The sequence below is a fragment of the Scyliorhinus torazame genome, chromosome 2 (assembly GCF_047496885.1).
Source record: "Scyliorhinus torazame isolate Kashiwa2021f chromosome 2, sScyTor2.1, whole genome shotgun sequence".
Taxonomy (NCBI): domain Eukaryota; kingdom Metazoa; phylum Chordata; class Chondrichthyes; order Carcharhiniformes; family Scyliorhinidae; genus Scyliorhinus; species Scyliorhinus torazame.
In genome coordinates this window covers 321,681,896-321,698,877 of record NC_092708.1, presented here as the reverse complement: position 1 = coordinate 321,698,877, position 16,982 = coordinate 321,681,896, and the positions used below count along the sequence as shown (strand labels likewise).

Here is a 16,982-nt window from a genome sequence, read left to right as displayed (position 1 = left end):
ACTCTGCAAATTTCAGTAATAGCCAAGTCCTCAACAGTAATTTATTCTATGTCTAACATAAGCGCAAACATTATTCTGCCCTGTAAACTGTGCTCATGTTGCATACAAAAATAGTCATGACTTGTCTTTTCCTCGTATAGATGCGGACTGATGTGTTGTGTATTACCAGCCAAGTGGAAAGGACGGGTGGGTGGGTGGGATTAGCTGCACTGCTCTTTCAAAGAGGGTCGTGTGGCCCCCTTCAGTGCTGTCATCATTTCATGATTCTAATTTCCTCCAGCTGTATATGTCCAGATTGGTGTTCATGCAACAGAACTGGCAAACTTTTACACGCGGCCTGATCCTGTTCCCCAATTCGGTTATTTTGGGAAACAATCCATGGTGCCTCAAAAGGTCATGGAATTGGCACATATCAGACATGCTCCTTTTCAGCGTGTGCACCACGCAAAAGGAACTCACGGGCTAAAGTCAGCATATAGACTGCCTGCTGGATGGTATCAATAAAAAAAGATATGCTATTCGGCAAACACAAACGATAAATACTTCATCCACATTCATTGATGCAACACAACCTAAATTGCAAATATTTAAAAAGATCTCCCTCCCTTGCATTTTTACCTGGGCAGTTCATCAGTTTTTACACATGCTAGTAACACTGCTTCCTGAGATAAGTCAGCCATGGTGTGATTCAGAATATTACTCAAGTGTATTGCATGATGTACGGAGGTATCATGGAATTCTACATCTACAGCATTGTCTTGTTCATCACTGTAGCAGCGAATAATCCCAGTGGAATTCCACACCTAAAATATAAATCAGATAACATTTTTCAATAAGAAAGGAATATTCTGGCCTCAGAGCTAACAGGAACAGTGCTTAAAGTCAGCAACAGGATGAAAAAGACAGTGGCCATTATTCGGAGAAAATTAACTGATTTATAAGTGTAGGTTTTAAACAACCACAATATTACATTTTAACTGCGTCAGAGCTTGAAAGCTGATCTGCAATAATTTCTTAACACGTGGCACATTAGCTCTAAAATCTCAGTGTATTACCAAATATAATCTCTTTCACCTAAACCATGGACCCTAGATTTTATTGAAAGGAATTGTCTTACATTACAAAATATATCAATAACAATAATCTGTATTAGTGCCACAATAGGCTTACATTAACACTGCAATAAAGTTACTGTGAAAATCCCCTAGTCGCCACACTATGGCACCTGTTTGGGTGCACAGAGGGAGAATTCAGAATGTCCAATTCACCTAACAAGCACATTTTTCAGGACTTGTGGGAGGAAACCAGAGTACTCCAGAGGAAACCCACGCAGCCACGGGAAGAACGCGCAGACTCCACACAGACAAGTGACCTAAGCCTGGAATTGAACCCGGGTCCCTAGTGCTGTGAAGCTGTTCTACAGTGCCGCCTTGACATTTCCCACTATCTGCATTAAAGTTGCTGCCTCGTCGAATGTAAAAGTTAAGGTCACCCCAATAGCCATTTACCTATTGCATGACGTTATACTCCAGGAAGAGCATGGCATGGAGTTTTTTCTAAATTCTTGGATCAGCATTATTCCCTCAACCAATACAATCAAAAACAAGTTCCCCTTCCTCCATTTTATTGCTGCTTCTGGGATCCTGCTATCTGTAAAACAGCTGCCTCTATAATCACCACGCTTTGAAGTACTTCAATGAAACATTTGAGACAAGTGTCAGGCTTTTTTCTGCTTGAAATGATTACCCTTAGGAAATGTTAAAAAAACGTGGTATTTCATTCTTGTGTATTTAATCTCTAAGGCAGGAGTATGAAGAGATGAAAAGCAATGGTGCCTGAGCTTACCATGAACCGATGCAGGAGGTGAGAGGGGGTGGAACAAGGCTGAAAAGGCTTTTGCTGCGGTGTTGGCACTGGTCCAGAGTATGCTGCAATTACTGGTGCTGCTCGTGCACTACTAGCTTGGCCGTTGTCGTCATCATCATCATCCAATTTATCCAAATGGGTGGGAGATCCAATATCTGAAGCAAATTTATAAAAACTTCAAAAATCGCTATTTGAACATCATCTCACTCTACCGAACCCAGTTACAAAATGAAGGCAAATACTACTTTTTATTTCAAGGCTTCAAATGAACGATCACTTCCATCATCATCCACCAATGGCTGCCTTATTGGTGATGGAGGTGACAGATCCGTGCCTCTTGTGAACAAGTCACTGTCCTGTTCATCAAACAAATAGTCAAATGTTTTTGTATGCATTCAGATGAAGGATATCTGTGCTGGGATTGCAATATTTTATTTTTTGACATTTCACCAAGTACTCCCAAGGCAATAACCAATTGCCAATTTTATTCAACTATAAAAATGTTGCGTACACTTCAGATTCGTGCTACGAACACACACCCATCAAGAATTCAACTGCAATCACTGAACCACTTTAAACTTGCGTATTACAGCAATCGAAGATGAATTTCAAAACTAGGTTCATCAGCTGAAAGGTAAGAAATTGAACTCAATGTAAATAAGTGCTCCTCAAAGATTTTCTAGCAATTTTATATTATTATATACGGGATTCCTGGCCTTTATCAATAGGAACGTAGAGTACAAAAGCAATGAAGTTATGGTAAGCCTGTATAAATCACCGGTTTGGCCTCAACTGGAGTACGGTGTCCAGTTCTGGACACCAAACTTCAGGTGGGATGTGAAGGAATTAGAGAGGGTATAGAAAAGATTCAGAAGAATTGTTCCAGAAATGAGAAGCTTCAGTTATGTGGATAGATTCGAGGAGTGAGGGCTGTTGTCTGTAAAGGGAAGATGGAGATGTGATTTGACTGAAGTGTTCAAAATGAGGAGGCGCTGCACAAAGTCGATAGGGAGAAACTGTTCTCTCTGGCAGAATTGAGAACCAGAGGACGTTGATTTAAGACGACTGGCAAAAGAAGCAATGGCAACGAGTTTAAAAAACTGCAGTGTTTCTTCTTACTCATTAAAAGGAATTTTTGCTGAAAAGTAACATTTGATTTAAAAAAAATTAAATTGACCAAAGCTTCTTGAAACAGAATAAAGATGATCAATAATCACATTTGACAAAATAATGAAAATAATAATAGGCAAAACTGGCTGACAGATAAACACCTTGAACAACAGCAAGTACAAAAATCATTGCTTACTCCATACCGTGCGAGTTATCATCTTCAATGGCTCGATTGTGTCTAGAACGGTTGACTATGCCCATTACATCGTCATCTTCTCCATCATCATCATCCTCACCCATCAATGGGTGCCTTATTGACGATGGAGGTGACAGATTCATGCCTTTTGTTGACAAATCACCGTCCTCTTCATCAAACAAATCGTCCAATGTGGCAGCAGTTGAATGGGAAGCCAATTCCTAACGAAAAACATTTTAGAAAGCAGTTTCAGCAGAACTAATTTAGAGTCAAATGCAAATTTTGCATAACCTTTCAACAGGCAACTGAATTTATAAACATCAGTACAGTGCATATAATTTTGCTATAAACGGTGGAACAAACACACACAAACACACATTAAATAAATTAGACACTTTACCTAGGTTTCGTACTCACCTTGCTTCCAGCATTTGCCAAAACCCCTTCAAGGAGCCCCAGATTTCCTTCAGCGTCTGTGTAAGCTATATTTCCCTTTGAAGGGTGCCATGCCATTGCACAGATTCGATAGGCCTTCTCATGCTTGAAACTAAAAAAACACATACCCAAGTATTACAACACACACTTAACACTCACCAACCGGTTATACTACACAAAAGGTAGTTTTGTCTCTGAAATGACTAGTGTTCTGCGGAGAATTAAGGGGTTATAATCGAACAGCTGCAACTTCTTTGACGTAGTACACCACAACTTTACATCTTAAATACTTAAGTATATAGAGAAACATACCGGTCACTTCTCAAGTGCTGAGCTCTTCGACTACCAGAGTGTTTCAATGCCTTGTTGATTTTAATTTAACTCTGTTTTGGGAGCTGTGACACAATTCGTTGTAATGCCAAAGAATACCAGGACACAAGTTTACATTTTCAATTCCATATATGGCAAGTTTCTTTATCATCTAATGAATTATTTGGGGAAAGGTGGCAAATGTGAAAGGAAATGCTTTTCCAAAGGCAATGGGGGTGGGGTGCAAGCCACCAGGCCTGCATATCCTCTAGTCGCTAACTGAAAAGAATAGGTCAAAGGCCTCTTGCCCAAAGTTCATTCGCCCATTCTCTCATGTTTTTTTTTTTAAATTATGAAAGATCATACCTCTGCTTTGGGCAAAATATAACAATGACTTCCCAAAGTCCAAAGAAACCCAGCAGTGATTCATTAGTTCACATTCCATAAATTTAATATTTTCAAATCCAGAGTACAAACAAAATAATATTTATAAACTGATCATCCCTTTTCTTAGTATATATATCGGACAAATTATTTCTTAAAGTTTTACTGTTTCCTCTGTGTTTTGATTTTTCATTGCAAATAAGGGTGACTCATGAAGGAGAGTAAAAGTTTTGACTGTAGTTTATCCTGTACACAGCTCAGTGAATAATTGCATCATCACCACCTTCAGACTGCAATGAGTTTTACAAATAAATGCAATGAATACTATACCTTCCAACACATTTTCTGGTCTCTACATTCCATACCACCATGGATCCATCAATGCTCCCAGCAGCCACATAACCACCACAAGGAGACCATGTTGTAACAGATAATGGCTGAGGAAGAAAAAGGATAATATTCCCTAAGTTTAGCATTTCAAACAATACAATATCATCCATAGAACTTAGTGCAGAAGGAGGCCATTCAGCCCATCGAGTCTGCACCGGCCCTTGGAAAGAGCACCTCACCCAAGCCCATATCTCCACCCTATCCCAGTGATCCAGTAACCCCACCTGACTTTTTTTGGACACGAAGGACAATTTATCATGGCCAATCCACCTGACTTGCACATCTTTGAACTGTGGGAGGAAACCGGAGCACCCGGAGGAGACCCACGCGGAGACGGGGAGAACGTGCTGACTCCGCACAGCCAGTGACCCAAGCTGGGAGTCGAATCTGGGAATGTGGATCTGTGAAGCAACTGTGCTAATCATTGTGCTACCCATTTTGCCTTTGATTAGCATCTGAGCCACTTTCAAAACAAGCATGATTTCCAAAAACAGTTAGCAAGAATACTTACAGGGAAATGCACAAGGATTTAACGATTTTCTCAAAGTAAATTTTTCAAAACATTAGTTATATTCTATGCAGGACTATTTTATCAGATAGCTATTCTGTATGATTCCAGTTTCCTGAAATGCTACCCCTAATGCATATTCATGCACTCTGTTTTCCTTTTTATTAAATTTCAGCAAAGTTGTTCTCAATTGTGATGTAAAACTTACCATCAAAATGCTATCATCTGAAAGATTATCAGTATTTTCCCAGGTGTCCCTTTCAAAGAGTTTCACAACCTTTTCTACTGGAACAGCCAGAAACTATGTGCACGCACCAAAACAAAAAGACAGGATTAGACCAAGAAAAACTGCGATGGACTAAGAGCCCACACTTTACATTTTTAGAATACACACTCATTGCTATTTCTAAATTTTAGCTGAATAACATCCTTAAAATGGCTGAACTTACGTCTATGCATAATCCCCATAACAAAAGAAGCCACTTGTGACCTATGCCTCTGGCTTGTTGAACGAGTAAGTTAACATTGCTTCGCTGAGCCGAATGGCTCAGTCTGCTCTTTAACATTTGACTAAACAGCCATAGAAAAGGAGCTCTGCCCAGGTTGAACACCTGGCTCCACCTACATGGCTTCTGTTGGAAGTCCTGAACCATCGTCTACATGACTGATTCATCATTGTGAAGTCGACACCACTGGAAAAGTGAATTCTAGAACATTGGTTTTCAGGCTGCCAGCCTCTGTGAATAAATACCTCACTGGAACCTTGATTCTGGAACTCCACCTGAACCAATATTTAGTTCCTCTGGGATCTATGTACCGTAAAACCTTACTTTCTCTAAACCTCTCTTCACTGTCCGAGTGTGAAGGTGACGTTGTGAACCCGCCTTGCCATATTGAGTGTCCGCAAATAAGCTCACCCATTTGAGTTCGTTGTGAGGCTATTAATTGAAACTTGAATCACACAAAAACCGAGAGGTTGGGGAATTTGATATGAATAGCATTTACAATTGCCACTTGATTAGCTGCCCAATGCAGGAAGGATCTACTTTCCAGCAATTAAAGAGGACATTTTTCACTTTCCTTGAAGTGTAAACACAATACAACTGTAACTGTTTTTCATTATTGACACCTTGTAGATTTGCACAAAGTAGAATAATTTCTAGCTGAATATTATTCATCTCTTACCAGCTGGTTTAATGCAACAGTGGCCCGCGAGCAACTATACATCCTCAAGTTTGCCAATCTTGAGGAACAGAGGACAACAAAACTTAATTTAATTAAAATTAACTTGTTTAATTAACCAGGCATTTTCTATCAGCAAACCAAATGCCATACAAGAATAATTTTATTGCCGTTACAATTCACATCAGACATTTGACCTTCGGTCGGTTTTAACCCAGGCGGTACTGGGAATAAATCTCTAACACATAAAGCCAAACCTTTATTTAGTCCGCGCTGTAAAAAAAATGTATGGCCTTTCTGAAAGTAAAACCTTTTTAGGATGGTTGATTTCATATTTACCTTTCCAATCCTCGGTTGCCACTCAAGTCTACAGAGTGATGTAGCCCGGCTCACCTCATTGAATTTAGTTAGCAGTGGCCAACTTGCTACAAGTGTCTACAAAATAGAAAAAAGCGCTTCAACATAATAATTATCACACTTATTAAATGCATTGAATATATTTTGTAAAACAGATTAAAGAAATTCTGTAATACTGAAGATAATGGGACCTAAAGTCCATTCAGCTTCTCAATTTCAATTTAAGATAGTGATTTTCTTTTTTGCACAAACCACCTTTCAGTGCAATATTACAAAGACTGTGCTTGCTGCCAACACCGTGCACGCACAGTTATATGCTGATGGTAGAACAAGGTCAGCGGCCACCATGTTTATAGAGGAGAATGTGCAGCAGGACACATTTGCAGTCATCATTGTCCCTGGCAGCAAGAGGAGAGTTGTGAATTTCTACTGTGGACTGACCGGGTTTTCTTTTTGGGGGGGCAGGCCCATTAATGATGTGCAACAAAATGGGTATTGATGCACACAACTACATGACCTCAAGGGTAAAATGGGTCCAAATGGGTGGCACGGTAGCACAGTGGTTAGCACTGTTGCTTCACAGCACCAGAGTCCCAGGTTCGATTCCCAGCTTGGGTCACTGTCTGTGCGGAGTCTGCACGTTCTCCCTGTGTCTGCATGGGGTTCCTCCGGATGCTCCGGTTTCCTCCCACAAGATCTGAAAGACGTGCTGTTAGGTGGTAAATTGGACATTCTGAATTCTCGCCCAGTGTACCCAAACAGGCGCCGGAATGCGAAGACTAGGGGCTTTTCACAGTAACTTCATTGCCGTGTTAACATAATCCTATTTGTGACAATAAAGATTATTATTACAACCTACCTGATCGGCGATTTTCCAGACACATACTGACCCGTCACAACTAGAGGAAGCCTGTAAAAAGTAATATGATTGTCATGTACTGAACAATTTAAAATAAACTATTTTTAAAAATTGCAGATATTAAAATAAAAACCCTATTGCCAGCATTTAAAATATCGAAGGCACTGTCGTGAACTTTTAATAGAAAAGATCCCAGCAGAATGGAAAACCACAATATAAATGCCCCTAGTCAGGAAAGGAGAGAGATAGAAGGCAGGAAGCTGGAGACTAGTTCTACCATTGGAAAAATGCTGGAATCCATTATTAAGGAAGTAGAAGCAGGGCATTTAGAAAATCCTAATAAAATTAAGCAGAGTTGACACGGTTTGATGAAAGGAAAATAGTGTTTGACAAAATTATTAAATTTCTTTAAAAATGTAACAGCACAAAAAAGGTAGCTGCCCAGCTTACAAGACGATAGTTTGCGGCTGGGTGGTCAACTGCGTTAAGTATTGCCCAGTGTGGGGACTTCCGGTTGGCATAATGTAGGGGGAGGATACACACAAGGTGGCTCCCTTTGCTTACCACAGAGTATTTACTCTCAAAACCCACAGAATTACTGTAATATAGATCTTGTACAACTGAAATGCCCAAAAAGGTCAAGGAAAAGAAGGTTGAGAAACTCGTCGACGGAGTCGGAGCTCACCGGCAGGCAAAATGCGAAGTCCGCCGTATGATGAATGCAGGATTTTAGTAATATTGAATTAACATTTGGCAATTTAAGGGTTAAAGGTCTGGGTTAGACAATGTGTTTGACTGCATTAGCCATGTTTTTAAAAAAATATTTTTTTGCAAGTTCAGAAAGCTTTTAGGAGCCAGAGGTGAAATTGACAAAGTAAAAAGCCTGGGCTAATGATTGACTGGGGGGAGTCCCTGGGGAGCTGGTGTGTTTTCAGCCTGAAGAGTTGATTTATTTTCAGTTTGGGGAGATGATGTAATTACTGGGTGGAGCGAAGGTATTCAGACATTTTGAGAAAGCTTTGGAGTGTTCTGAACTGACTACTCCTTAGACCGCAAGTAAGATATCTCACTGTACATTAGTTAAAAAAATAAATATTTAAGGTAGTGCAGACTTGTCTGAGGACAATGGGGAAAGTTGAAACTAACCAGTTAAAAAAGCTTCTGGAAAACATCGCGCCAGAGTCTACGAGGGTTCTAATTGGAGCTAAATCTGTTCTGGAAAGCAAGTATTACTCTGTGCCATTGGTAAGTAGGATAGATTGAGAGTTATATGGTTTTCCTTTCCTATTTAATTGGGAATAGAGATAGTAATTGAGGGTATTATGTTTACTGTATTGAGTAGCACTGTTTATGGGGTAATTGTCAGCAATTTTCAGGCGTGATGTTAATGAGTTTAATATTGTGTTAATAATAAAGTTGTGTTTTAAATGACCAAATCTCTATTTCTTAGTGCAATCACTCCTGGAGCAAAGTATCCTTTTCTCACTGTCTTACAAAATAAACGAAAACATTTGAGGTTTTGGTCCAGTATCCTAGCTCCTGTTGGGGTCTGGTCTGGGATCATAATAGCCCACTCCAGTAACGGCCAAGGTGCTTTCTAGTACCTTAGCGAAGGAATTCAAAAAGCACACCGTCGTGTTGGAGGACCTCAGGGAATCAATGGGGCCTTAGCCCCCATTTGAGCAGGCTGTGCAAACCCAGGGACCGCAATCAAACAAATGGAGGTGGCCCTGTCGGGCCACAGCGACCAGATTACCTCGCTGGAATCGGAGCCGTCTTTGTTGGTCGAAGCAAATAAATTGTTGAGGGCCAAGGTGAATGACCGAGAAAAAAGGTCCAGGAGGCAGAATATTCGAATTGTGGTGTTGATGGAGGCGATGGAAGGTCCAACAACTACGGAATATTTCTCAGGCATGTTCGGGAAGATGATGGGCGAGGGCAATTCACATCCCAATCGGAGCTGGATTGAGCCCTTGTCTTGAAAATCCACCGTGCTGAGGTTTCCCTCTTCAGGGAAGAGAGTTTTTTTTAGATGGGCGAAGGGACACCGTGACTATAAGTGGGAAGGCCACTCCATTAGGTTCTATCAAGACATGTGTGCGGAGCTGGCGAAGAAGAGGGCAGCGTTCAATGGAGTCAAGGTCGCCTGTATAAAAGTGGATAGGGCAGATCCTCCTTTTGGGTTTCAATGGTAGGCCCAGGTGTGTGGCAATTCTAATTAATAAAAGGATTTAGTTCTCGGCCTCGAAGATCTTGGCTGATCCCAATGGAGATACGTTATTGATTGTGGCTCTCTGGTGAGCATCCAGGTTGATATGGTTAACATTTACGCCCCAAACTAAGACGATATGAACCCCTCCCCCCCCCCCCCCCCCCCCCGATTTGGACTTGCATCAGCTTATTTTGGATGGGCTCTGAACTGTGTCTTGGATCCTAGAATAGATCGTTCCAAGCCTAAATCTTGGGTTCCTTGCAACCAAGCGAGAAAGATTTTTCATTTTTTTCACATATTCATCAGGTATATTCGCAGATTGATCTTTTTTATTGTAGATAGGTCTCTCCTCGTTGCAGTGGTGGCGGCTGACTATTCCGCGATTGTTATTTTGGACTATGCCCTGCAATTCATTGATTTGGCACAGGGATCAGGCCCCACCCACCATGCAGGTTGGATACAACACCATTAGCACACAAGAAATTTTGTGAGCACGTCCATAGTCATAGAGGACTACATAAAATTTAACAGGACCAAGCCAATCTTGCCTTCCATGTTGTGGGAAGCCCTTAAGGTAGTCCTTAGTGGGGAAATTATTTCCTATGAAGTGCCATTTGGTGAGGACAGGAGGGTGGAACAGCAGAGGCTGGTGGATTCCATTTTTGAGGTGGACCACCAGTGCTCACTTGACCCTACCCCAGAGTTGTTGGCAAGTAGGAAAAATCTGGAAATGGTTTGAACTATTGTCGACCGGCAAGGCGATAAGCCAGTTGCGACGTTCAAAGGCACATTTTACGAACATGGGGAGAAGGCCAGACGTCTTTTGGCTCACCAGCTCACACGCGGCCTCCCAGTATATCACATACATAATTCGACCGGTAACCTCATTTCCACCCCTCCTCAGGTTAATGCAGTTTTGGAATCTTTTTACTGCAATCTTTACAGATCAGAGCCTCCTGCAGATGGGTCGGTCATGTCTGACTTTTTGGACAGCCTACCCATCCCAACTGTTGTGGAGAGGAGCAGTGAGTTGGAGTCCCCATTGCATCCTGATGAAATTTTAAAATGTATTGGTTTGATGCAATCTGACAAAGCCCCTAACCTGGATGGCTTACTTATTGAATTGTACAGCAGGTTCTCAGAGCAACTTGCGCCTTTAATTCTGGACACGTTTAATGATTCCTTATCCCGAGGATTGTTGCCCTCTCCCCTCACGCAGGCCCCTATCTCTTTGATTCTTAAGAAGGATAAAGGCCGACAGAGTGTGGGTCGTACCGACCCATCTCACTTTTGAACGTGGACGTCAAGCTATTTCCCAAGCTGCTTTGACTGCAGCCTTGCCTCCCAAATATAATCTCGGAGGATCAGATGGGCTTCGTGAAGGGTCGACAGTTGTCGGCCAACATACGTCACCTGTTAAATGTTTATCTTGTTCCCTCCTCGGTGCCCAAGCCGGAGGTGATCGTTTCTCAGGACGCCGAAAATGCATTTGATAAGAGTGGGGTGGAAGTACTTTTTAAAAAATATATATATTTTGTTCAAGTTTTTTGGCCAAACATAACAATACGTAGTGTTTCTTTTACACAACAATAAAGCAATATAAATAACCGTGGCCAGTTTTAAACAAATAAATAAGTAATATATAAACAAAAAACAACAAAACTAAATGGCAACTGCCTTTTCCAAAATAAATACTCTCCAAAAATACAATCCAACAATCCAATATACAGTTACATATACCAAATACCTATACATACACAATAACATCCCTGAGAGTCCGTCCGATTCCTCCCCCCCCGCCCTTCCCCCCCAGCCCCCCCGAGTTGATGCTGTTGTCTACTTCTTTTCCATTCCCTCGATCCTTCTGTGAGGAAGTCGACGAACGGTTGCCACCGCCTGGTGAACCCGAGCCGAACCCCTTAACACCAACTTAATCCGTTCTAACTTTATAAACCCTGCCATATCGTTTATCCAGGTCTCCACACCCAGGGGTTTGGCTTCCTTCCACATTAACAATATCCTGCGCCGGGCTACAAGGGACGCAAAGGCCAACACGTCAGCCTCTCTCGCCTCCTGCACTCCCGGCTCTTCTGCAACCCCAAATATAGCCAACCCCCAGCTTGGTTCGACCCGGACCCCCACCACCTTCGAAAGCACCTTTGCCACCCCCACCCAGAACCCCTGTAGTGCTGGGCATGACCAGAATATGTGGGTGTGATTCGCTGGGCCTCTCGAGCATCTCGCACACCTATCCTCTACCCCCCAAAATTTACTAAGCCGTGCTCCAGTCATATGCGCCCTGTGTAGCACCTTAAATTGTATCAGGCTTAGCCTGGCACACGAGGACGATGAGTTTACCCTACGTAGGGCATCAGCCCACAGCCCCTCCTTAATCTCCTCCCCCAGTTCTTCTTCCCATTTCCCTTTCAGCTCATCTACCATGATCTCCCCCTCGTCCCTCATCTCCCTGTATATGTCCGCCACCTTACCGTCCCCCACCCATGTCTCTGAGATCACTCTATCCTGCACTTCCTGCGTCGGGAGCTGCGGGAATTCCCTCACCTGTTGCCTCGCAAAAGCCCTCAATTGCATATACCGAAATGCATTCCCTTGGGGCAACCCATATTTCTCTGTCAGCGCTCCCAGACTCGCAAACGTCCCATCTACAAATAGATCTCTTAGTTGTACTACCCCAGCTCTTTGCCATGCTCCAAATCCCCCATCCATTCTCCCCGGAACGAACCTATGATTATTCCTTATCGGGGACCGCACCGAAGCTCCCATCCCTCCCCTATGCCGTCTCCACTGCCCCCAAATTTTCAATGTAGCCACCACCACCGGGCTTGTGGTGTATTTCTTTGGTGAGAACAGCAACGGCGCTGTCACCATTGCTTGCAGGCTAGTCCCCCTGCAGGACGCCCTCTCCAATCTCTTCCACGCCGCTCCCTCCCCTTCTCCCATCCACTTACACACCATTGAAACATTGGCGGCCCAGTAGTACTTACTGAGGCTTGGTAGTGCCAGCCCCCCCCTGTCCCTACTACGCTGCAAGAATCCCCACCTCACTCTCGGGGTCTTCCCAGCCCACACAAAACTCATAATGCTCTTCTCAATTCTTTTTTTTAAAAAAGCCTTCGTGATCACCACCGGGAGGCACTGGAACACAAAAAGGAATCTCGGGAGGACCACCATTTTAACCGCCTGCACCCTACCTGCCAATGACAGGGATACCATGTCCCATCTCTTGAAATCCTCCTCCATCTGTTCCACCAACCGTGTTAAATTAAGCCTGTGTAATGTACCCCAATTCTTGGCTATCTGGATCCCCAGGTACCGGAAGTCCCTAGTTACCTTCCTCAACGGTAAATCCTCTATCTCTCTGCTCTGCTCCCCCGGATGCACCACAAATAACTCACTTTTCCCCATGTTCAGTTTATACCCTGAAAAATCCCCAAACTCCCCAAGTATCCGCATTATCTCTGGCATCCCCTCCGCCGGGTCCGCCACATATAGCAACAAATCATCCGCATACAGAGATACCCGGTGTTCTTCTCCCCCCCTAAGTACTCCCCTCCATTTCCTGGAACCCCACAGTGCTATGGCCAGGGGTTCAATCGCCAATGCAAACAATAACGGGGACAGAGGACATCCCTGCCTCGTCCCTCTATGGAGCCGAAAATAGTCAGACCCCCGTCCATTCGTGACCACGCTTGCCATCGGGGCCCTATACAGCAACTGTACCCACTTGATATACCCGTCCCCAAAGCCAAATCTCCTCAACACCTCCCACAAATAATCCCACTCCACTCTATCAAATGCTTTCTCGGCATCCATCGCCACCACTATCTCCGCTTCCCCCTCTGGTGGGGGCATCATCATTACCCCTAGTAGCCTCCGTATATTTGTATTTAGCTGTCTCCCCTTCACAAACCCAGTTTGGTCATCATGGACCACTCCCGGAACACATTCCTCTATCCTCATTGCCATTACCTTGGCCAGAATCTTAGCATCCACATTCAGGAGGGAAATGGGCCTGTATGACCCGCATTGCAGCGGGTCTTTTTATTTCTTTAGGAGGAGCGATATCGTTGCCTCTGACATAGTCGGGGGCAGCTGCCAACTTTCCCTCGCCTCATTAAAGGTTCTCATCAGTAGCGGGGCCAGCAAGTCCAACTATTTCTTATAGAATTCAACTGGGAATCCGTCTGGTCCCGGGGCCTTCCCCGCCTGCATGCTCCCAATCCCTTTCACTACTTCCTCCGTCTCAATCTGTGCTCCCAGCCCCACTCTCTCCTGCTCCTCCACCTTAGGAAATTCCAGCTGATCCAGAAAGCACATCATTCTCTCCTTCCCATCCGGGGGCTGCGCTTCAGAAACCTTTCATAAAATGCCTTGAACACTCCATTCACTCTCTCCGCTCCCCTTTCCATCTCTCCCTCCTCATCTCTCACCCCCCCTATCTCCCTTGCTGCTCCCCTTTTCCTCAGTTGGTGGGCCAACAACCTACTCGCCTTCTCCCCATATTCGTACTGTACACCCTGTGCCTTCCTCCATTGTGCCTCTGCATTACCCGTAGTCAACAAGTCAAATTCTACATGTAGCCTTTGCCTTTCCCTGTACAGTCCCTCCTCCGGTGCCTCCGCGTATTGTCTGTCCACCCTCAAAAGTTCTTTCAACAACCGCTCCCTTTCCCTACCCTCCTGCTTTCCTTTGTGTGCCCTAATAGATATTAGCTCCCCTCTAACCACTGCCTTCAGTGCCTCCCAGACCACTCCCACCTGTACCTCCCCATTATCATTCAGTTCCAAGTACCTTTCAATACACCCCCTCACCCTTAAACACACCCCCTCATCTGCCAATAATCCCATGTCCATTCTCCAGGGTGGAAGCTGGTGTTTTTCTTCCCCTATCTCCAGGTCCACCCAGTGTGGAGCATGATCCGAGATGGCTATAGCCGTGTACTCCGTCCCCGTCACCTTTGGGATCAGTGCCCTTCCCAAAACAAAAAAATCTATTCGTGAAAATACTGTGTGTACATAGGAGAAAAACGAAAACTCCTTACTCCTAGGTCTACTAAATCTCCAGGGATCTACTCCTCCCATCTGCTCCATAAAATCCTTAAGCACCCTAGCTGCAGCCGGCCTCCTTCCGGTCCTGGACCTCGATCTGTCCAGCCCCGGGTCCAGCACCGTATTAAAGTCTCCACCCATTACCAACTTCCCCACTTCTAGGTCCGGGATTCGTCCTAACATACGCCTCATAAAATTGGCATCATCCCAGTTCGGGGCATACACGTTCACTAATACCACCGCCTCCCCTTGCAGTTTGCCACTCACCATCACGTATCTGCCCCCACTATCCGGCACTATAGTCTTTGCCTCAAACATTACCCGCTTCCCCACTAGTATGGCCACCCCCCTGTTTTTTGCATCTAGCCCCGAATGAAACACCTGCCCCACCCATCCTTTGCAAAGTCTAACCTGGTCTATCAGCTTCAGATGCGTCTCCTGAAGCATAACCACATCTGCCTTAAGTTTCTTTAGGTGTGCGAGTACCCGTGCCCTCTTAATCGGCCCGTACAGCCCTCTCACATTCCACGTGATCAACCGGGTTGGGGGGCTCTTTATCCACCCCCCTTGACGACTAGCCATTTCTTTTTCAATCCAGCTCCTCACCCGGTTCCCACGTAGCTGTATCCCCCCAGGCGGCGCCCCCCCCCCGCCCCGACCCCCCCCCCCCCCATACCAGCTCCCCCTTCTCCCCAGCAGCAGCAACCCAGTTAACCCCCCCCCCCCCGCTAGATCCCAAGCTAGCATAATTGCACCCCCCATGTTGCTCCCAGAAGTCAGCAAACTCTGGCCGACCTCGGCTTCCCCCCGTGACCTTGGCTCACACTGTGCGAGGCCCCCTCCTTCCCTGTACCCGCCATGATTACCATAGCGCGGGAACAAAGCCCGCGCTTCCCTTTTGGCCCCGCCCCCAATGGCCAGCACCCTCAGCTCCTCATCCTCCCTCACCCCCTCCCCCACGACATGGGGAAGAGAGAGAAGTTACAGGGTCGCAGGTTTAACAATTTGGGAAGTCCTCTCTTCCCCCTTTTCCCCCCCTCATCACACAAATTCACCCCCCCCCACTTTTGTCCCAAACATTTTTTTTCTGGCCCACTCACTCCAGCTTCTCCTCGACAATAAATGTCCACGCCTTCTCTGCCATTTCGAAGTAGTGGTGTTTCCCTAGATGTGTGACCCACAGTCTTGCCGGTTGCAGCATTCCGAATTTGACCTTCCTTTTATGCAACACCGTCTTGGCCCGATTAAAGCTTGCCCTCCTTCTCGCCACTTCCGCACTCCAATCTTGATATACGCGGATCACCGCGTTCTCCCACCTACTGCTCCGAGTTTTCTTTGCCCATCTGAGGACCATCTCTCTGTCCTTATATCGGAGAAATCTCACCACTATGGCTCGAGGAATTTCTCCAGCCCTCGGTCTTCGCGCCATAACCCGATAGGCTCCCTCCACCTCCAGCGGACCCGTCGGGGCCTCCGATCCCATTAACGAGTGCAGCATCGTGCTCCCATATGCCCCAACGTCCGCCCCTTCTGGAAGACCAAGAATCCTTAGGTTCTTCCTCCTCGCATTATTCTCCAGCACCTCCGGCCTTTCCACACATCTTTTGTGTTGTGCCTCGTGGATCTCCGTTTTCACCACCAGGCCCTGTATGTCGTCCTCATTCTCAGCAGCCTTTGCCTTCACGACCCGAAGTTCCTGTTCCTGGGTCTTTTGCTCCTCCTTTAGCCCCTCAATCGCCTGTAATATCGGGGCCAACAGCTCCTTCTTCATCTCCTTTTTGAGTTCATCTACGCAACGCCGCAGGAACTCTTGTTGATCAGGGCCCCATATTAAACTGCCTCCTTCCGACGCCATCTTGCTTTGTGCCTGCCTTCCTGGCCGCTGCTCTAGAGGATCCACTGCAATCCGACTACTTTCCTCTCTTTTTTCCATCCGTGTCCAGGGGGGGGGATTCCCTTCTGGATTACCGCACAGTATTAAATTGCCGTTAAAATTGCCGATGGGGCTTGGATTTGTCTATTATAGAAGGCTCAAGTGTTTGTACGCATGAAACGAACTCTGGTTATTTTCCACTGAACAGGGGCATGAAGCACGACTGTCCATT

At 45.1% G+C, this 16,982-nt stretch overlaps 1 protein-coding gene across 1 annotated transcript in view; it reads right to left on the bottom strand.

Annotated features, from left to right (window-relative positions):
* The window catches only part of wdhd1 (WD repeat and HMG-box DNA binding protein 1), a 110,062-nt gene that overhangs the window by 64,695 nt on the left and 28,385 nt on the right, over window positions 1-16,982 (bottom strand). The window contains 8 exon segments of the mRNA XM_072489704.1: window positions 619-803; window positions 1,846-2,021; window positions 3,180-3,393; window positions 3,590-3,719; window positions 4,631-4,737; window positions 5,407-5,499; window positions 6,720-6,815; window positions 7,597-7,647. Coding sequence (XP_072345805.1) covers window positions 619-803; window positions 1,846-2,021; window positions 3,180-3,393; window positions 3,590-3,719; window positions 4,631-4,737; window positions 5,407-5,499; window positions 6,720-6,815; window positions 7,597-7,647 — 1,052 coding nt within the window.